This window comes from Antedon mediterranea, chromosome 3 (assembly GCF_964355755.1).
Source record: "Antedon mediterranea chromosome 3, ecAntMedi1.1, whole genome shotgun sequence".
Lineage (NCBI taxonomy): Eukaryota > Metazoa > Echinodermata > Crinoidea > Comatulida > Antedonidae > Antedon > Antedon mediterranea.
In genome coordinates this window covers 20,579,549-20,602,119 of record NC_092672.1, presented here as the reverse complement: position 1 = coordinate 20,602,119, position 22,571 = coordinate 20,579,549, and the positions used below count along the sequence as shown (strand labels likewise).

At 32.8% G+C, this 22,571-nt stretch overlaps 1 protein-coding gene across 1 annotated transcript; it reads right to left on the bottom strand.

Annotated features, from left to right (window-relative positions):
* On the bottom strand, positions 1–20,973 carry LOC140044131 (uncharacterized). The gene is made up of 21 exons (XM_072088611.1): positions 20,848–20,973; positions 18,294–18,378; positions 16,461–16,626; positions 13,848–13,948; positions 13,424–13,492; positions 13,182–13,312; positions 9,397–9,486; positions 9,093–9,284; positions 7,884–8,126; positions 7,498–7,692; positions 7,173–7,331; positions 6,786–7,073; positions 6,499–6,579; positions 6,199–6,409; positions 5,663–5,716; positions 5,228–5,272; positions 4,393–4,731; positions 3,339–3,383; positions 3,129–3,179; positions 1,259–1,783; positions 1–638 (listed from the first exon to the last, which is right to left on the bottom strand). The coding sequence occupies exons 1-21, from the start codon at positions 20,971–20,973 to the stop codon at positions 631–633; spliced, it is 3,204 nt and encodes a 1,067-aa protein (XP_071944712.1). The 3' UTR covers positions 1–630.
* Positions 20,974–22,571: the final 1,598 nt, after the last annotated feature.

Here is a 22,571-nt window from a genome sequence, read left to right as displayed (position 1 = left end):
TGGTAATGATACTCGTTTTGGTTATGGTACCCTACTCGTTTGGTTTTCTCGCATGGTAATGATACTCGTTTTGGTTATGGCACCCTACTTGTTTGGTTGTCTTGCATGGTAATGATACTCATTATGATTCGGTACCCTACTCGTTTGGTTGTCTTGCATGGTAATGATACTCGTTTTGGTTATGGTACCCTACTCGTTTGGTTTTCTCACATGGTAATGATAATAGTTTTGGTTACGGTACCCTACTTGTTTGGTTGTCTTGCATGGTAATGCTACTCGTTTTGGTTAAGGTACCCTACTCGTTTTGGTTACGGTACCATACTCGTTTGTTTGTCTCGTATATTAATGATACTCGTTTTGGTTATGGTACCCTACTCCTTTGGTTGTCTCGCATGGTAATGATATTTGTTTTGGTTACGGTACCCTACTCGTTTGGTTTTCTCGCATGGTAATGATACTCGTTTTGGTTACGGTACCCTACTTGTTTAGTTGTCTTGCATAGTAATGATACTCGTTTTGGTTACGATACCCTACTCGTTCGGTTGCCTTGCATGGCAATAGTATTGTCTTGATATTTTTACATGTTTGTGGTACTCTTTCAATTGTCTGCTTGGATAGAAGTGGAATTGCTCATTCATCTGAAAAAAAAATTAGAAAAACTTTTATTGTATAGTATCATATTTGAAACAGGCCATTTAAGTCATCATAGGTAACATTCAATTCAAATTTGTTTTCATTTTTTTTTTACAAAACTATAACAAAAACATAGGAACACATTTTAAAAATACATATTTTCTAATAGATTTTTGCATGGATACGCAAGGCAGGCCATTCAAAAAGGTACTCTTATTTCTAAGGGCATGTTGCCATGCACATATGCCTATTTGTGATAGGCAAGTTTTTTCTTCAGTATAAAAGACTTTTAATGTCAGCAAAGTGTTCAAAATGTGAATGTGTAAACTTTCTGTTCTTAAAAATTAGTAATTACTCTTTAACAAACATAGATAAAGTTGTGTCAAACAAGATATTGTGTACAGTGCAAATGGTCTTTACATGTATAATTATGAGATTGATTTTTACTCTTTTAACAATTCTGGTGTAATGATGCAGGTTATGCTATCAATATTTAAATGAGATTTATAGTTGAATATACTTTACATGGCTTACATTATTTATAATCACACTGTGTATGTAAGAAATCACATAAATTAACTTCAATTGTTATAAATGATGTTTATACATGATACAACATACATACCATTGAATAGTATGCTCTTAGCGATTGGTCCAAGAAGCTCAGCCAACCTCTTTCTTTCTGATTCTTCTAGTAATTTTCTATTGCTTTCAAGGTGAAACACTAATTCCCAAATTGTTGGTAAACTTAATAAGTTCAATCCATAGTAAGCAATTACATCATTTAACTTATGTGGGTCAAATTGCTGCAATGCCATGCACAATCGTTTCCTATATGGTGAAACTGACTTTGTTCCTTCATCAGTGTTTGGAACCTTGTTGGTTACAACATATTGATTTATGAGATCTTCAGCATCTTTCAACTGTGAAATCTCAGCCACTTCTAGCAACAGACGGATATTAGTAGGTGTGATATAACGACGTTCATGTAGTTGGTTTAATAGGTAATTTGCTGTGCAACTTGACTTGCCAAGGTGATGTAAGTCTACGTGTTCAAATAGACAGCATTTCAACAACAGCAGTCGCTCACCAATATAGAGTAAACCAAGATCATACTTCAACTTGTTGAATTGTTCTTGTGATGTATTTACTACAAAAACAAGTGTTTGAGAATTATTATACTATGATTGATACTAGTCACTCTTAAACAAATCTTAAAATGTTTCACCGCAAAATAAGCATATTTATATTTTAGTAATATAAAATACTTTTCTTGCAATGTATTTTCTGCAAAACAAATGATGGATAATTATTGCATTTTTATCCCCATAAAAGTTTATATATATATGTGTGAATCAATCTCTTAACAAATTGCTGTTTTGTTTTCATGGATTTTTTGGTTAATATTTTGACCACTTTTCCTACGTAGAAAAGTTTTTCCTACTATTTGAACATTGGTTTTATAGTATTCAAATTAATAATATCAAAGAAAATAATGTTGATAATTTGATGTTTCTGAAAGTTAGAAGAAATATAAGCATGATTCCATTCTGATTTGTTCGGCTTTGATTATTTTGAGGAATTAGCTAACCTGTGGTGGATTTTGCTGTAATAAATTTAACTTCATACAATTTAAACTATCTTGTCATTCATATACAGAAATGTTAAATTTCTTACAAAAAATGTGTTTTTAATTATGTTTTAAATATGTTTGAATGTCTTATTTTGGCTTCGCGACTGTTATGTTAGGTAATCCTGCCTCATTGATTTACAATTGTTCTGTTTTCATGTTTGTATTTGTTCAAATGAAATAAATGATATGATATATTTATTGTTTCTCTCTTAGCAGTAGTTTTTATTATAGCTGGTACTACATAAGTGGTTGTAACAATGCCCTAATGATCTAATGTTACTCACCTATACCTGTCCCTAATGATCTAATGCTACTCACCTATACCTGTCCCTAATGATCTAATGTTACTCACCTATACCTGTCCCTAATGATCTAATGTTACTCACCTATACCTGTCCCTAATGATCTAATGTTACTCATCTATACCTGTCCCTAATGATCTAATGTTACTCACCTATACCTGTCCCTAATGATCTAATGTTACTCACCTATACTTGTCCCTAATGATCTAATGTTACCCACCTATACCTGTCCCTAATGATCTAATATTACTCACCTATACCTGTCCCTAATGATCTAATGTTACTCACCTATACCTGTCCCTAATGATCTAATGTTACTCACCTATACCTGTACCTAATGATCTAATGTTACTCACCTATACCTGTCCCTAATGATCTAATGTTACTCACCTATACCTGTCCCTAATGATCTAATGTTACTCACCTATACCTGTCTCCAATGATCTAATGTTACTCACCTATACCTGTCCCTAATGATCTAATGTTACTCACCTATACCTGTCCCTAATGAGCTAATGTTACTCACCTATACCTGTCCCTAATGATCTAATGTTACTCACCTATACCTGTCCCTAATGAGCTTGCAGCCAAAGGAGCAGCAATAGGTGCATCTATGCAAAATAAACATATACATTAGTCATAATCAAGAATACCAGTATTAAATCAACTATTCTGCTAATGACACCAAGATGTTATGCTATTATGTATATTCATGTAATTTCAGACAAACTGTCCATATGAGACATAATGATCTAATGATAACCACTAACCTGTCTCTAATGAGCTTGTAGCCAGAGGAGCAGCAGTCTGTGTATCTATACAAAAAACAGATATAATATTAGTCATAATCAAGAGTACAGTATCACAATTGATTCGATGCACTGTTCTGCTATGGTCTATGTCAGTTGTGTGTTGCCTTCCATATCTACTTGGTGTATCAGATGCTATCTATTGTACATTAATGAGTCTAGTCTAGTGGATAGATAAAGAGGCTACAAAAACAAAGAGATTTAAAATGGTCTATGTCAGTTGTTTATTGCCTTCCATATATACATGATGCATCATATGCTAACTATTGTACATTAATGAGTCTAGTCTAGTGGGTAGATAAAGAGGTTACAAAAACAGAGATTTAAAATGGTCTATGTCAGTTGTTTGTTGCCTTCCATATCTACATGGTGTATCAGATGCTATCTATTGTACATTAATGAGTCTAGTCTAGTGGATAGATAAAGAGGCTACAAAAACAAAGAGATTTAAAATGGTCTATGTCAGTTGTTTATTGCCTTCCATACATGATGCATCATATGCTAACTATTGTACATTAATGAGTCTAGTCTAGTGGGTAGATAAAGAGGCTACAAAAACATAGAGATTTAAAATGGTCTATGTCAGTTGTTTGTTGCCTTCCATATCTACATGATCCATCAGATGCTATCTATTGTACATTAATGAGTCTAGTCTAGTGGGTAGATAAAGAGGTTACAAAAACATAGAGATTTAAAATGGTCTACTGTATGTCAGTTGTTTGTTGCCTTCCATATCTACATGATCCATCAGATGCTATCTATTGTACATTAATGAGTCTATTCTAGTGGATAGATAAAGAGGCTACAAAAACATAGAGATTTAAAATGGTCTATGTCATTTGTTTATTGCCTTCCATATCTATACGATGCATCATATGCTAACTATTGTACATTAATGAGTCTAGTCTAGTGGGGAGATTAACAGGCTTAACAAACATAGAGATCTGGTTTGCAAAAAATGGTTAGACAGTTATGCTTTTTGTCATGATATTCATTTTATAATTGGACAAAAAACTTTGATGGGAAAAAGCATTCATCGCCAACAAATGAGTGACTTTAAAGCTCATAAGCTGTATTAGGACAGGTATGTAAAGCTTTTCTTTAATGACTGACTGAAAGCCAAATTGTTCTGTTACTTTTATTGCATCATACAGGACAGAAAGATTTGTTTGACTCAATTGTCCATTTACAGTTAAAAGAGCTAACAGGTTGATTGTACTGGTAACCCTTTTCAACTCTTCGATGTCATCTACTATTTCTATGCATAGAACTTGTAGCCTTTTAAGGAGACCACGATCATCAAACCATTTTGCAAAGTCTGCAATCAACTGTTTAAAATTATCCTCTGACAACTCTAAATGGTTGAAGACAAGTTTCCAAATTTATGATATAAATTGAGCATAATTATCATAATTATCATAGTTGTTGAAAATCATTGTTTGAATATGTCTGTATGTATGAATATAAATCCTTAAAACACCATAACTTTCCATAAATCAGATCAAAATTTATATTGTTGCATAGGGAATAATTAATATCCCCAAAACACAGACATGGTAGTTGAAAGTGATTAATACAGAATCTGCTTAGTTGTTATCCTTATGTATTACCAACTTTATATTACATTTAACTTCACATAATGTATCTATCCTTCAGGTTTCTTGATGTAGTTCCAAACAGTATATCATAGTTGTGAAGCATTTTCTCACCTTAGCTGGTACTAATTACATATGAGCAATTTGTTATTTCTACATTTAGCTATTGCTATTTCTACATTAGCTAATATTTTCTACATTAGTGGTTGTAACACTACCCTATCCAAGGATCTCTAATGATGATAATCAACTAACCTGTCCGTAATGAGCTTGTAGCCAGAGTAGTAGCAGTTAGTGTATCTATACCAAATAAAAGTTATACATAGTCATAATAACAAAAACATTATCACAATTTATTCAATACACATTTAAAAGTTAGTTTTTATTAAATAAACTATTTTGTTAACAACACTAGGATACACTGTTTTATGCAATTCAAATTGGACCTTATTCATGTATTTTGAAATCATGAGATTTGTCTGAAACCACCATCTGACATTTTCCTTATCAAAAAATGGTTAAAATACTAACATTTTCCAAACTTTACATATCAAGTACCATATAACATATTTTTAACTGTTGATGTTTCTACTTTATAGTTGATGTTTTCTGAATTAGTTATTGTCATTTCTAAATTGTATGTAATTTATAATGTAATTTAGAATTAACAAATTGTATCAATCAACTGACCTGATGGTAATGATGAGCTTATAGCCAGAGGAGTAGTAGTATCATCTGGTGTATCTATGCAAACAAAAGATATCTATCAGTACATGTATTAGTGAACAAAAAAAAATTAAATTATTAAATTAAATATTTATTTTAAAGTTATGCAGGCCTCCCAGAATAAATACTGCAGATAGATAAATCCTTATTGTGTGATGATTTCTGCAGGGAAAACAATAGATTTACATGACGCCTCTAGTTATTTGGGATAAATGTTTAGCTTAGCCTAAATCTGTTATTTTTTTTAAAGTTGTTAAAAAATTAATTCCCGAATGCCAATTAATTAGTCAACTGATTTTCATTAGGTTGTAAATAATAAGAATAAATTCTATCTATTATTCAAAGGGCCTTTGCAGATATCTCTAGACACATCTTTGTATATTGTATTGATGTGGTATGAAAAAAAAAAAAAAACCACACACATGTTCCTATGTCATTAAAACAAACTAATAATATTGCTATTGAAGAAAATGTTGATGATAAATCAAAATTTCAATTACCTTCCGAAAATAGCTTCTTTAAACGAGTGGTATCCATGAGCTTATCGCCACATTTAACACCATCGAATTCTTGTTCCAAGCATCGCTTGAGACCATGTAAATGAGGCTTCTCTGCTGGATTACAAACATTACACAACACACATAGATTGTAGCCAACTCCTTCACTTGTGACAAGCACATTTTCTAGTTGATGCTTCAGATATCCTAACACCTACAACAAAATGACGAACTTAAGTTAAAAATATTCTTTTATTACATTCTAGTACTGCTTTGTTGAAAATGTTAACACATTATCCTTACCTCTATGCAGAAGCTTCGATGTGGTTCATTTTTTGGGCCTGTAGTATTGCCATCAACTTTAATTAGATGAGATATTTCAAGCTGATAAGAAAAGTTTACTAAAAAAAGTTAATAAATGCAGAAAGGTTTCATTGGATTATTACAATTACCTTTTGTAGGTTCATGTTCAACATTCATTCATAAACATTTTAATTCAGTAAAAGTGGCAAAATTAGTTCAAAATGTTATGTTTCATTTTCTGTTCAAATTTATTTATTTGAAACTAAATACATAAATAATTTCTGTACCTTTAATGCATGCCGGTTTTCAATTTTCACTGTGCCTAAATTAACCCCATGATCCTTAAAGTCAAATTCACTGCGATTTTGAAACACAACTGGTTCACCAGGTCTACCTTTGACCTCCATCAAGTCAAGAAATGCAACAACCAATGTATTGTATACAGCATTGGGAAGAAAGTCAGTAGGTGTAAGATAGATTGATACCATATTTTTCTTGTCCGTTTCAACTTTAAGACTCTCTTTCTTGGTTTTCATTCGAGATGGAACCAAGAATACCCGATCACCTTCAGTTACCTGCAGATGTAAGCAAAGTGTTGTAAATTAAAATATTACAAGTATAACATTTAAGCTAATTTAAGTGACAGCCAATTTAAAATAAGATGTTTAACTTACCTTCAATTTCTCAAAGAGCAGACCAAATGTCTTCATCACTTCAGTAAAGATTTCAAAGCGATGTGGATCTTCCTCTAATTCCTGTTCCCATAAATACCTTAGCAGTCTTTCCTCCAGTATTCCTTCCTCATCCAGCCTTTTCCACAGCACCCTCATTTGCTTCTATATTTAAAAAAACAGTTTATTCTTACTTTACACAGTACAGTCACATGATCAATACAATTATACTGTTTCACATCAAGTTACTAAGAACAGATTATTAAAATCACCTATACATCCACATGATGACAATCTAATATCATAATAAAATACATTATCTACCTACCACTTTAATAGACGGTTTAACTACTGTGATCACTTTTGTAACCATTTGAATCATCATTTCAAGATCTGTTATCACAGTGTTTTTCAGTTTTTTGTTAGAACTCGAATGTAAAATGATCCCAATGTCATTCATATACTCTATGGCAGTGTCGAGCCTCTCTTCGGAAATTTCACATTCAGTGCCAATCCTGGAAACCTAATACAGAATTTAATTCAAACAAATAACTTAACTTAGTACATTACTTGTAGAGCCTGGAGAAAAGCTAATGGAAAATGCAATGATAGGCCAGGACTATAAATATTAGTAGTGTCTATAGGAATAAAAACAAAGTAACAATAAATAATCATATTATATAATTACATTGGAATCCACAATCAAAACTTTACCTCCTCAAACGTAATACACAATTTTGTTTCACCAATTCTTTGTAAACTTTCCTGTAAATTAACCCACTTTACTGGAACTTCTCTCACCATTTCCTTCATGTATCTACCAACGTTTCGCTTAAGTTTTGTAATACCTTCAGGTGATTTCATGGTGTTATCAACCATGTACATTTCACGATCTACATGGTGAGCATATGGCATTCCTTCCATTTTATCAAACATTTTCTTGTACATCTTCATAACCTTCAATTAATAAATACATTTATATTGCTGCTATTGCTGATAACTTATCACAATATTTACTGATCATGCTGATATACTGTGTTATCTATATAGATTTCAATAAATATTTTTACTTTGTATTCAATGTGTGTGGTTAATTAAAAAAAACAAACAAGTTTAAAAAGGATATTTAATAGGCATTATAAATACAATTTAGATCAAATGGGCAGTCATTTTGGATTTTTGTCGCCATCTAGGATTTTGTTTGCGCCTCCAGGCATATTTTCAAGCCAAGTGTTGACAATGATATATCCACGGAGAATACTCATATGATCAGCGAGATCAATCTGCGTAATCTCAGTGATCATCATGATCAGTGGTTTACAGGACAATATGTCACATTAACCTAATGTACACAATCTTCCATGACTGTTACAGGCTGTTTTTTTTTTATTCATACTGTAATTCAAAATATCAAACAATGTTTCTACTTTACTTTCTTTAATGAATTCTTTTGTAATGCATGTAATGTTTAATGTTCCATTTTCATGTTATATTAGTTGATTGTATAAACATGTACATTAGACCTCAAACTGCTTTTTTGTTCTAATTGTACTGATGGGTTGTTAATACAGTCAACCTTTTTGTAGGCAAAATATTAATTCTAAAGAGCCTATTAATTTACCTTACTACACGCACAACGCAATTCATAGTTGTATATGAATCAGTATACAAACGAATCGCGACTGGTCGCCGTTACCCATACCACACGTGTGACACGTTTAAAACTTTTCAGTTTCACTCAGTTACAGTAAAAATAGAACATGGGCAACTATACATGTAACTAAGCTTATGTCTACATTGTTGTGCGCCTGTCAGTTGCAGTCAGTTGAGGTTTATAGTTGCATTCAGTTGCTTGGAGCACTTATGTTGACATAGTTGAGAAAAAGACAAGATATAAATATCTAATATTTATATACTATTTACCTCCTCCTCTTTTTCTGATGCTGTCCCTGACAATTTGTCCACATGAGTTGCAACCAAACAGATGGGAGGTGACTCTATGTTCTTGCCGTTAATTGAAATAGTGTTTCCTGAACCATGTTGTGACACAGTATGTTCATAAATGGACCTTATCCAGAACAAATTCATGTCCAAATTAGTCATTCCTAGCTGACCCTAAAATGACAATGACAATATATTTTTAAACTAATATTGAAATTAAATTACATTATTAAATCATAGCATTTGTAGTTTACAAGATTGTCTAAAGTACTAAAGTTTAACTTACTATTTTTGAACCCCGTGGTTTAGCTGGCTCATCCAAGTTGTCCATGACATTGAAAGCAACACAGTATGATACTGTATTTGTCAGGAAAAACTGGAAATTAACAAGGATTATGTTTTCATGGTTATTATAATATAATATTACAATATTTTATATAGATAAAGTTTAATGACTTAATGAAAGTTTAAATTTCAACATTTTATTTGCACACTACATACTGTACTGTTTCATCAAGGTGATAAAATAGCTCTTCTTTTTATCACTTTTATGAAACTATCTAGTGTGCAAATAAATAGTTGAAATTTTAAATTGAGTCATTTATTTATCTATTTTGCTCTGCTTTTGTTCTGAGCACTTTTGTTCATGACTTGCATCAAGTCAAGCAGATTAATGCAGACTGTAAAATAAACTTTCACCATTTTTACACTGTGATACCAGACCTACCAGAACTGTGGTTCTTTTGTTGCAGGAACTAACTTGACATGATGTGTACCCTATTGCTATGTATGTTTTTTACACTGTGATACCAGACCCTTACCAGGACTGTGGTTCCTATGTTGTGGGAACCAACTTGACATGTGTATTACTATGTATGTTTTTTACACTGTGATACCAGACCCTTACCAGAACTGTGGTTCCTATGTTGTGGGAACTAACTTGACATGATGTGTACCCTATTGCTATGTATGTTTTATACACTGTGATACCAGACCCCTACCAGGACTGTGGTTCCTATGTTGCGGGAACTAACTTGACATGATGTGTATTGCTATGTATGTTTTTTACACTGTGATACCAGACACCTACCAGGACTGTGGTTCCTATGTTGCGGGAACTAACTTGACATGATGTGTATTGCTATGTATGTTTTATACACTGTGATACCAGACACCTACCAGGACTGTGGTTCCTATGTTGCGGGAACTAACTTGACATGTGTATTACTATGTATGTTTTTTTACACTGTAATACCAGACCCTTACCAGGACTGTGGTTCCTATGTTGCGGGAACTAACTTGATATGATGTGTACCCTATTGCTATGTATGTTTTATACACTGTGATACCAGACCCTTACCAGGACTGTGGTTCCTATGTTGCGGGAACTAACTTGATATGATGTGTATTGCTATGTATGTTTTATACACTGTGATACCAGACCCTTACCAGGACTGTGGTTCCTATGTTGCGGGAACTAACTTGACATGATGTGTATTGCTATGTATGTTTTTTTACACTGTGATACCAGACCCTTACCACGACTGTGGTTCCTATGTTGCGGGAACTAACTTGACATGTGTATTACTATGTATGTTTTTTACACTGTGATACCAGACCCTTACCAGAACTGTGGTTCCTATGTTGCGGGAACTAACTTGACATGTGTATTACTATGTATGTTTTTTTACACTGTGATACCAGACCCTTACCAGGACTGTGGTTCCTATGTTGCGGGAACTAACTTGACATGTGTATTACTATGTATGTTTTTTTACACTGTGATACCAGACCCTTACCAGGACTGTGGTTCCTATGTTGCGGGAACTAACTTGACATGATGTGTATTACTATGTATGTTTTATACATTGTGATACCAGACCCTTACCAGGACTGTGGTTCCTATGTTGCGGGAACTAACTTGACATGATGTGTATTGCTATGTATGTTTTTTACACTGTGATACCAGACCCTACCAGGACTGTGGTTCCTATGTTGTGGGAACTAACTTGACATGATGTGTATTGCTATGTATGTGATACCAGACCCCTAGTTCCTATGTTGTTGGAACTAACTTGACATGATGTGTATTGCTATGTATGTTTTATACACTGTGATACCAGACCCTTACCAGGACTGTGGTTCCTATGTTGCGGGAACTAACTTGACATGATGTGTATTGCTATGTATGTTTTGTTGTCATGATTATTTCAAAACCATTGGCTAGGTCTAACCTACTTGTTTAGACGTTCAAAAACAAGCTGCATGCTGTCACCCTGAGACAGTGAGCAAACCCTGTCAATGTCTAAATATAGCGCAATTTCATTGTTGGTATACACATGAGCCTGTCGTATTGTTTTATAGTGATACACACCAATATGATTGTAAATTGGAACAGATACCATCAATGCAGGCAAGAACACATGGTAATTTCTTGTAAGAGGGATGCATGTTTTTCCACCATCATTCAGCTTGCATTGATACATGTGGTAATTCTTACAAGAGGGGTGCGTGTACTACGTAAAATGGAATTTACACAACTATTTTTCAGCTTGCAGGAGGTCACTGGTGCATGCGTGTAGGTCAAGTTTAGTCATTTATTAATCATTTCACTTTTCTTTCAGTTAACCAAAAAGAAATTAATGTTTATCATTTTGCAATTTAAATGACTAAAATCCGAGTATCCGTTCAAGTTCTTTAAGTGGTAAAAAATATACAATTTTTGGTTGGAACTTGTGTTTTTTTGCAGTTAAAATATAAAGCTTTTTTGATTACAAGACTTTTACTTGTTTACTTGTAATCCCTCATAATCCTATGAGTAGAGGGAAATTGAGGCGAAGCATATTGCTTATAAGCCCCTCGCAGGTCATCTTGTACAAATGGTGTGGACTTTAATGGATGGTTTACCCAAGCCTCATTTAGTCTATTTTTAAACAAATTTAAAGAACTAGCTGAAACAACATAGTCTGAAAGACCATTCCACAAAAGTACAACTCTAAAAGAAAAAGAATTCCTTCTCAAGTTTAACTTGTATTAATTCATTGTTTTATTTGTAAATGTAGTGTATATTTCATTGATATATGTTATCCGATGATGTTTTGAACGCGTGGAAATCAGCTCAATGAGATTTTAGGATAGATTTAAAATCACATTTTCTCTGAATAAATTGATTTTAATCATAAACACACTTATGCATAGCTTGAGACAAACAATTTAAATTTTGTAAGTATAAATTACCATTTAATACAATTTCTTTAAATTACCATCAAAGTCATACTACTTCAATTATTGATATTATTTCAAAAGTGATACCTCTCTGTTTACTTTTTCATTTGGATAGTGATTTGCATTTATTATTGAGTCTTACGACCTTCTTCCTTTTTAGATCAGGAATAGTATTTGTTGTATTTAGATTGTGAATAGTATTTGTAAAGTATTTATTTTAGCATTGTTTATTGTAGATCACCTATTGATCTTTATTCAACATTGCAATATTGCATGAAATAAGAACAAAAGAGAAAGAAAGAAAGGCCTGGTATAATTGGTGGAGGTATGGTATTCTGAGGTTTTTTGATTTGTTTACTGACGATGTTTAAATAATATATTTAACCTTCTCATTCCCACATCTACTCCACTCTGCCCTCCACCCTCTCTTTTTACTGTTGACAATATTGACAGGTACAAATGCCCTGTGGTCCCCTCCCCTGGATCAGCCCCTGGTGATGTTTTATATGAAAACTTGTGATAAAAAAAAATCAGTAATTGAAACATGTAAGATCAATGGAACTAGAAAAACCAACAAAAACATAGCATAGTCTAAAAAAAAAGTTGCACATTGATAAAATAACCCTGTTAAAAATGTTCTTGGCAAAATAGCATAAGAACACATTATGTAAAAAGAAAAATAAAGTCTGTTCTTCTTCTTTAATCAACAATTAATCAATACAAAAGGTCCATTAGTATTTAAGAACTTCAAATTTAATTATTTCTGAACCCAATCAAAATAATATTTGTTTTAAATATGACTCTTAGAATACATGTGATATTTATAATACAATAATGAAAACATACCCTGTGCGTTATATAGTAGTCTAGTTGACCAGCGTAGTCCCATACACTAGTTATGTCACTCACTTTTTCTTTTCTTCTTACCATCTTATACATACCATTCTTAAATTTAGCCCAGGTTCCAACATTGCCTTCTACAAAAAATTACAGAAACAAAACCAATATAACAGTGTTACTGATCGATATCATTATACATCTTTTATGCAGATTTAAATGTTATAAAAGCTTTATTAGTCTGTACCTACCTTCTTGTAACCTTTTATCAACCTTTTCTCCTAAAGCATGTGAACGAATTTGCTCTGATAGGTCAATACCTATACAAAGCAAGAAATGGACAATTAGATTAGGAAACCAATGTGTTGTATGGGATGAGAGGAATACAATGATAAGCAATATTCTGAACATTGACAGTAATTTTCCAATTTCTGGTATCTGAGGTGATTTCAATCACCTCTTTGAAAATAGAAGACCAAGACGTAATGGTTGCATAGCCAAATGAATTTTGAATTGTTATTTGTTGTATAACCAATGTATAAATGGCATTATATTATACATTTAAGAATGTTTTTATTTAAAAATTAGTATTATTTTATCAAAAATAAATTAATGTTAAAATTATAGCAAAATGATGAATATGTAAAATTTAACATTTTCAGTTGCTTTTCTCACCATTTACATCTTTTATCTTTTTCCATTGACTACAATCCTTCTTTGCTTGAAACACTGTGGTTGTAACGATTCCATCTGTGGATTGTTCTGCAGAATTGAATCTATTATAACATTGTATAGTAAAGTTAAACATTTATTGTACGTTTTAGACACATACAAAGTATGTATAAAATGACTAAATCATAAAAGGAGACTGCATTTAAATATACATTCCAATCATAAAACAACTGATAAATTTTAAATAAATAGAACATTTATAGTAAGTTAATTAAAAGTAAATTAAAGTGAATAAAATTAATGTTTTTATTATTTAATAAGAATCATAATTTAAAATACTACAATGTTACCCTTAGTGTATAGTAATTCAAATTAAACATTCCCTTACCAAAGCTGAATGCCTTCACTTACCATTCACAAAGCATTTCTTAGCATTCTGATTAAGAAGCTTAAACTATGAATGCCTAAAATCTTAAAATGATCACTAAAATGGTTGATGGTTAATACACAGCGGGTAGTAACAAAGTGCGAGGCAGCGAGGCACGCGAGGCAGGGAAGGCATGCGAGGCAAGTCAGAAATTTATGCGAGGCATCGTTTTACCATCATCAAAAAATGCGAGGCATCATTTTATCATTTCTCAAAATTGCAAGGCAGGAAATCACCGAAATTGAAGTAGCCTAGGCCCGCTAGGCTAGTTTCCTTTTGCACCTGCCTTGTATTTTAACCAACTTTATCCTGAATACCACAGCTTAGAATTAGTAGGCCTACTTTAATGAAGAAAAATCACATAAAAGTAACAATAAATCCATTAAATTGGTGATTTTACAGACGTTGTTTTTCTCGCATTTCGCACACTCAATGTTCAATATTTTGGTTTCTATGGAACGCCAAAAGAGCAAAATTAATTAGAGGGCTAAAAACTCTGTGGAATCCATTTATATTTAACGCATTATTTGGTGAAAATCAAGTACAATTTCAATAGATTTTGTCACTGTCAGTAAGGAAAAATGTTACTGTTCACCGGTGTACTGTTGATAATGTACACGGTTTCGGTAACCTTTTAAAAAATAAAATAGAAAAATTCATCATAATATCCTTTTTAGGATGTCCTAGGTCTAGACTAGGTACTGATGTTGATTTAGGATCGATTATTATTCTTTGAAAACAGAACAGTATGAGCAGTAACATATTACAGCATTTTTATTGACAAATTAACAAATATATTGAAATAAAACGTGTTTTTCACCAATAAATGCATGAGAAATTGACGCATTCCACTGAGTTTTAGTCCTCTATTATCGTTGCTCTTTTGGCGCTCCATAGAAACAAAAATATTGAACATTGAATAAGTGAAATTCGCGAACAGTGTGCGAGAAACACGCCTGTAAAATCATTAATTTAAGGATTTATTTGTTACTTTTTATGTGATTCTGTCATTAAAGTACTCATGAGGTATACTTCTAAGGTGTGGTATTCACACGATAAAGTTAGTTATCAAATTTGGAGTAAAAATACAAGCGAAGGAAACTAGCGCCAGGTTTATTAGTACGTACATGGACAACAATAAATAAAAATCGTTCGTAATATACCTAGCTTACTAAAACAGGAATAGTGTATCATTATTAAATATTACACCAATTATTATTATATCAAAATTGATTAAATTATTTTCTACATAGGCCACTTATCTAGGTTAGGGCTAAGCATATTAGCTAAAGTTTAATAGGCCTAGTATTACAATTTTCGGACGTAAGTCTTTTTTCACACGCGCTCCAGAATTCTGTCGCAATTTTTTTCTTTGCGGCATGTTATTGGATCGGCATATCAGTTACCTTTTATTCACCGCCAGTTATTGAACTTGTCCTGGCAATCGCTGTTCACCTTATTTGCGAGAGAGGTACACGTGTTGTTCCTAGAGAATGGAATGTCAAAAATGTCTTTGGCACGCCGCTCAGAGAGAAGTCTGTGCGTTGCTGCTGAAACCACGTGCTATAGGAGGGGAATGCACCACAATCCTCTGAGCTGAGGGCTGAATCATTCCGCTACCTGCTAAATAGTAAAGAGGGATTTTCCATCTCTCGGGTCTACTGGATCTAGGCGCAGGGGTGTGACAAAATATTATTTTCACTCTGCTATGTTCGAGAGACATGTGAGTGAACACGCTCGAAATGCCAACAAACATTGCAGTCATTTGATGAGTGTGTCGCTATAACAATTATTGTTTATCGAAAGTTGAAGACTGTCGTTCAGATTTTTGAACCGTAGTTTGGGCACTTTTGTAAAAGTAAAATTTGACACGATATGACTTGAATGAAAAAACAATCGTTACATAAAAATAAACAACATGATGAGTGTATACACGAATCTATTTAGATACGCTTGTATCGATTGATTATTAGGCCTATAATATAGCATAATAGCACGTTAAGATATGCCTCGCACCTTTTTGAAATTGTAAACTATATGCCTCGCATGCCTCGCACTTTTGGAAATGATAAAATGATGCCTCGCACAAATATTTGACATGCCTCGCGTGCCTCGCTGCCTCGCACTTTGTCAACACTCATACACAGCAAGATACCGTAATATAAACAATATACCATTTTACTTGTTACCTTTCTCCAACCATAGCCTTTACACAGCTAGTCTTGCCAGCACCTTCTTTTCCTAGAAACATACATCTTGAATTCACAACAGACATGCTACCAGTTTTAAGTTCTTCTTTATATATTTTAATAGCTTGTTTACCCCTGGCACGTATCTCTGCAGGAACTAACACTTCTATTATGACAAAAAATAAATATCTCAATCAGCCTCTGTAAGCCTTAAAAATGCTTCATATTATCATCTAATATTAATGCTACTAAATTGGGGCCGCACATAATAGGCTATGTCACTTTCCTAAATTTTAAGGATAAACACTAAAAAAGGCAAAAAATAACTGTAATTTGACGTCTCATGCAGCGACCATGTTACGTCACTGTATAAACTACGCAACTTCCTCTGTTGTGTACCACCATGGCCGGATCTACAAACACCATGCCGGGCCGCCAAATTAAAACAGTGTTTAGTCTCGGTAGCCAAATAACCATATTGAATGATCGCGTCGCTTTAATTAATTATACATATCCTTTGAACAGAATGATTTTCGTAAATCACGGTTTGGCCCAGTGAGTAAAACGCCGTGGCAATGATATCAATGCTTATGGTACATTTAAGTTCGATTACGCGATATGTGTAAATAAGCACCACTTAAAGCAAAAGATAAAAAACTAGCAAGATACCAAACCTCACACAAAGAACTAGCAAAATATCAAAAACAATTGAAATTAAAAAAAATGTAAATGAATAAAAATAAACACACTCAAACCAATCCCAATATTTCGGATTTAGGGCGTGTTTTTCATTCGATTTATGTCCCATTTTTTTATTTGTAAATGTGACCACTAATTCTGAGCATAACTAAGAAACAAAATATCGAACAATACACAACGAAAAATACACCCAAAATATAGATTGGTATTTTACGTTTATGTTACGTTTTTTTTTAATGTTATTTTCGTAAAATCCCATATCCAGTATTGCTTTCATTTTTGAGCTTACAGATATTTCAAAGTAAAGGAATATTTTGTTTAGCAAAATCAATGGCTGTAAATAGTTCTGAATTTTTATTCTTGACAATTAAAAAAAAAAAATAAATTTCAGAGTACTTTTATCAGGGAAGACTGCATTTTTATTATATTTTCTTCTCCCATGCGAATTAGTATATAACCACATATAAAGGCAGAAAAAGACTATACGGAGCACAGGTTACTGCTAAACATTATTTTGTTATTAAACAGTAAAATAAATGTCATCCCATATACAGTACAATAGTTCTCGTCAACTTTAATAATATAATACCCCTGGTAAACTTGAACCTTGAGAAATGATACCTTAAGAATAATAAATTATGTCCGAGTACCATCAATACAATAATATTAATACAAATATATTAAACCAACTATGTCAATTAACATGATAAAATAGTGGCAACCATGTACAATTATGCTATTGATTGGGCTGGATCCAGAGAATTGAGTTCCATTCATTTGGAATGAAACAGAAAAATAAAGCCTGCCAGCTTATATAAAAAAATATTCACCTTACAGTTTGTTTATGAAGTAAAATTTAAAAATTTATAATAGTAGCATTGATAATTTCAAATGACTACCTGTGCCACACTCTATTTGGAGTGTTGTTATAAACATCTTAAAAAAACTACCACAGAGAAAGTGACACCTAGAAGTAACTATAGTGAATCAAATCTGGGAGTACTGTAGTGACCATTTGAACCTACATTTTGTGAAACATTTGAGATAGGTAGGATAGGTTACAGTTTAAATCTTTTACACTGTGTTTGCCTATCTTAGATTAAAGAATAATTTATATTTATAAACTTTACTTACTGTCAAAATAGTTTAAAATCACAGTTTTTTCTTTTTTCGTTATGTCCATATTTGTTTCTACAATAGATTCGGGCGTCTTTCCTTCCTAAAACAAAAATATTTACTTAAACAAGCTATTTACAAAGACTTTTTAATTGATAGACACCCAGATCAAAAACACTACCTCTGTTCTGTAGTAGGCAAGATCTATAAATCCAAACATAAATAGTAATACTATACCAATAATAAGAAAAACTGCTGGTGGACAAACCAACTTTTCTAATTAATATGTAGAAGCAATAAAGAGCAGAATTTTTCTATCGTGTGTTAAATTTTCGCAACATACTACACTAACCATATAATGGGAAGTGGGTCTCTTTATCCCATAATATGAGGAGCTTTTAATGTTTGGATTTGATAAATAAATATATGTGCACAGTTGTTTTGACAGAAAACCCCTACAAATGTATATTTGGCTACCACCATAGACCTAACTTTTCCGGTAGTCAAAGTGGTCCCTTAAGAGAGAGGTTGTGGTCCCTTGAAAGAGGTGGACACTTAAGAAGAGAGATGTGGTCCTTAAGAGAGGTGGTCGCTTACAAGAGGTGTCCGATTATAAGAAGTAGTCCTTTATGAGAGGAGGTGATCCCTTACAAGAGGTAGTCAATTATGAAAAAAGCTCCCCTAAGAGAAATGGTTGCTTAAAATGTCGTTTTAGAAAATTGGTCGCTTACGAGAAGTGGATAGACTGATAGCTAAGTAAAGAGATGCATTTGCACAATTTTACTAACGGTTGTATAAACAAGTATTCATGTTAAGCCCCTTTGAGGTTGTGATTCTGTGTTTTTAGTTGATCCTCTTTAATTTGCTACCTATAGACTTAGACTTTCTAATGCAGAAATTTCTCAAACAGGCACACTAAGCTTGCGTGCACAGGGTCTATGTCACTAATGCACTATCTTTTTAATGAGAAATTTTACAATTTCTGAAGTAGGCTTGGGCCTTTGAATCAGGTATTCATATAGTGGAGGATTTCCATTCTGTGGAAAAAAAGTCATCATCATAAGGTTTAAATTTTTTTTGTGAAAGAAGAATGTGAAGTGTGACACGTATTTATCTTATCCTTAAAAATAATTCCATAATTCACATGTGATAAAATAATGTGTTTTAACTATCTTAAAATGGTAACGATGTTAATCTCTTTCCAACACAATCACTTTAATGCAAATAAAATATAAAACCCATGTTTTCACAATATATCCTAACCTAATAGTCCATTCATTACAATTTTTGTGGCAAACCCTATGTTTTCATACCCAAATGGCAACATTTAAAGCATTTTAGTGATCAAATTTCATGTATTACCATGTGAAAAACACAAGTCACGCTTGAGTGATTTTTGTCCAAAAATTCACCCTTTTTTCTGGAAATGTTGGGTGCGGCAAAGACGCCAACAACAACAACAATAATATTAGGGAATTCATGATTCAACATTTCAATCTTTATCGAATCATTGTTTAATGTGTATTGTCTTAATTTTAAGTAAAATACATTGTTTTTCAGTTTATATTAATCGGCTGTTATAAGTTTGTCACCTCTTAACAAATCAAATGATACATTGGGAGGTTTTATAAAATCATGTCCAAACTATACAGGGCGCTATATTATTTTGAAAAATACATTAGACCAAAAAGGGCGCTACTAAAAATGTAAAGGTTTTGGTATTTATCATAGTAAATATGGGTATGCCAAATTGTGGAAAATACAATATTTGAATTATTAAACAATACATGAATTTATTACAAACGTTGTGCGGATATTTAGCATATTTTCTTTTTCTTCTTATCTAGATTCTTAATAGAGATTAGAAATATCAGGATATTTTTCTGTATATTCACAATTGCTTTCGCCATTATCAGCATAGTTGGGAGGTCTGCTCTTTATAAGTTATTTAATTGAATGATTCAGATTTCAATGTCAATTTCTAGAATAAATTACAAATTGAGAATAATCCTGACATCTGTTAAAAAAATAACATTTACTTATGCAACAGATTGAATTGGGACAAAATCGAGCAAAGTTAGAATATGATATGGTTCATTAGATAACAAATTATGGAAAATATTCTTTCTTTCATTTAATTCAGATTCGAGCTGTGCGCATGTGTAGATCAGTATTGAAATACAGATGGTTACAGAGTATTTAATGAAGCATAGGTTATAGGATTAAACGCCCTTATTAAATAACTTATATGAAGCCGGGCACATTCCCTCTACCCACTGCCATTACTTCATGTCGTCAAAATATCCGATAGGTCCAATCTCAGCATAAATTATACAACCCACAATCTTCCTATCAGTTTAAAATCGCTGTGATAGTAGATATTGTCATCTTTGAAGGAATGGTTTTTTAAATAGGTCTACCAAAAATCACACAATTTATTAATAATTATCATTATTATTAATTATATGATGAACCAGATATAAAAAAAGAAAAAAAAATAGAATAATTTACTAGAGTAGGTGAAAGATTGTTGCCATACAGTATTACTGAAAATTGTCTGTATATATATTACCTTATTTTGTGATGTCACCGATGCCCCCTTATTTATGAGACAGGTCACCATTTCTAATGTAGGATCCTTATATCTACGAGCCAGATGTGCATGTAGTGGAGTGTTTCCAGCCTGGAAAGAGGTCATAATCATCAGGTTTTAAAATACTGATTAAAGAAAAAATGTTACATTGGTATTCTGTCACATGACAATTTTATTCCTAACTCATTTATAGCAGAAAAAAAGAGAGTTACACTGACTAAGGCTAGTGCCACTCACTTTATACCTCTGTATAAAAATAAATATGTAAATTCCTTTTTTTCTTTTTATTTTGTAAATGTACGACCTCTGACACATTTTACAAATTATATATTTATACCATGTGCATATTTATACTATGTTCAGACATACAATGTTGTCTTTTTTTTAATGATATTTTTTTATGAAAGTTGTAATTTACAAAAATATCCCAAAGTGAAAATAATTTTAGATCAGGAATATATGCCTTTCTCAGTTCCAATATAAACAAGGCCAACAGCCATTAAGTCACGTGCTACAATGCATAGTGATACCGGACCGACAGACAAACAGACCGACAGACAGACAGACCGACAGACAGACGGACCGACCGACATAGTGAACTATACTGACCAAAATTACTGAACATGTTTAAAAATGTTGAAATGTTTAAAAACATTTATATTTTTTTAATTTACACGTGCGTAGCCTGTCACATTTGACGTGCTCGTATAACGTAATTTCGAGTTGAAAATTAAGTCAAGAAAACAGAAATCGGGCAAAAAGTGTGCGCATTAACATTTAACGCGCAGTGCGCGCGCAAAAATCTGCGCACTCATGGCAATTTTGTAAACGCTTAAAATTGCCTGAAACGTACTCTTATTTCATCGAAAATAAATTTTGAAAATTTTAAGCGCGCGTACGCATGCGTTACATGCGCTACGCACGTAATTGTATTGCCATATGATGATTTATGCCCTGAAATTTATGAGTACCAAATTTTATTTAATTGTGATTCATGGTTGTTAAGATATGATTACAAACGTGATTTCGTTAAATCGTGCGTAGACCGCGTAATTTTTTATTGCGCACCGTGAAAACATAACCACATCGATTCCTGGCCATAAGGAATATTCTGTGAAAAATTGACTTAGCTAGATTAAACTGATATCAAGATAAGGTCATAAAGCGATAAAACGCATAGTGATACCGGACCGACAGACAGACAGACAGACCGACAGACAGACCGACAGACAGACAGACAGACCGACCGACCGACTTAGTGAACTATAGAGTCGCTTCCACGCGACTAAAAACGTAGCATAAGACTAAGAGCCTGGATTGAACGATTCGTGTGTCCACATTAAGAAAAAACATTTAGGGAAAAACATTTCTATTGATCATACATTCCAACATTCGACATTATCGATCTATAGTTTCCTCTATGTTTCATAAATTTTTGGATGTTATTTGTGTTACACGAGCTTGTTGAAAATAAGCACTTTCTTATCAGTGATAGCTCAAATTACACAGTAAAATCTCTATTCTTTTGTACACACATTTTGTAAATAGAGACTCGAGGAATTTTAAAAAGCTATAAAACAAGGCCAACAGCCATTAAGTCGCGTGCTACAATGCATAGTGATACCGGACCGACAGACAAACAGACCGACCGACATAGTGAACTATACTGACCGAAATTACTGAACATGTTTAAAAATGTTGAA

Bases quoted from the DNA above. Each gene is read 5' to 3' on its own strand.
- LOC140044131 (XM_072088611.1), bottom strand. From the start codon at position 20,973: ATGACCTCTTTCCAGGCTGGAAACACTCCACTACATGCACATCTGGCT. The intron at 6,580-6,785 runs GTACAGAAATTA...TTTTCTTATCAG, and splicing joins AAAACCGGCATGCATTAAAG to CTTGAAATATCTCATCTAAT. The intron at 3,384-4,392 runs GTTTTTTGTCCA...TTTTTTGTATAG, and splicing joins GAATGCTTTTTCCCATCAAA to ATACACAGACTGCTGCTCCT.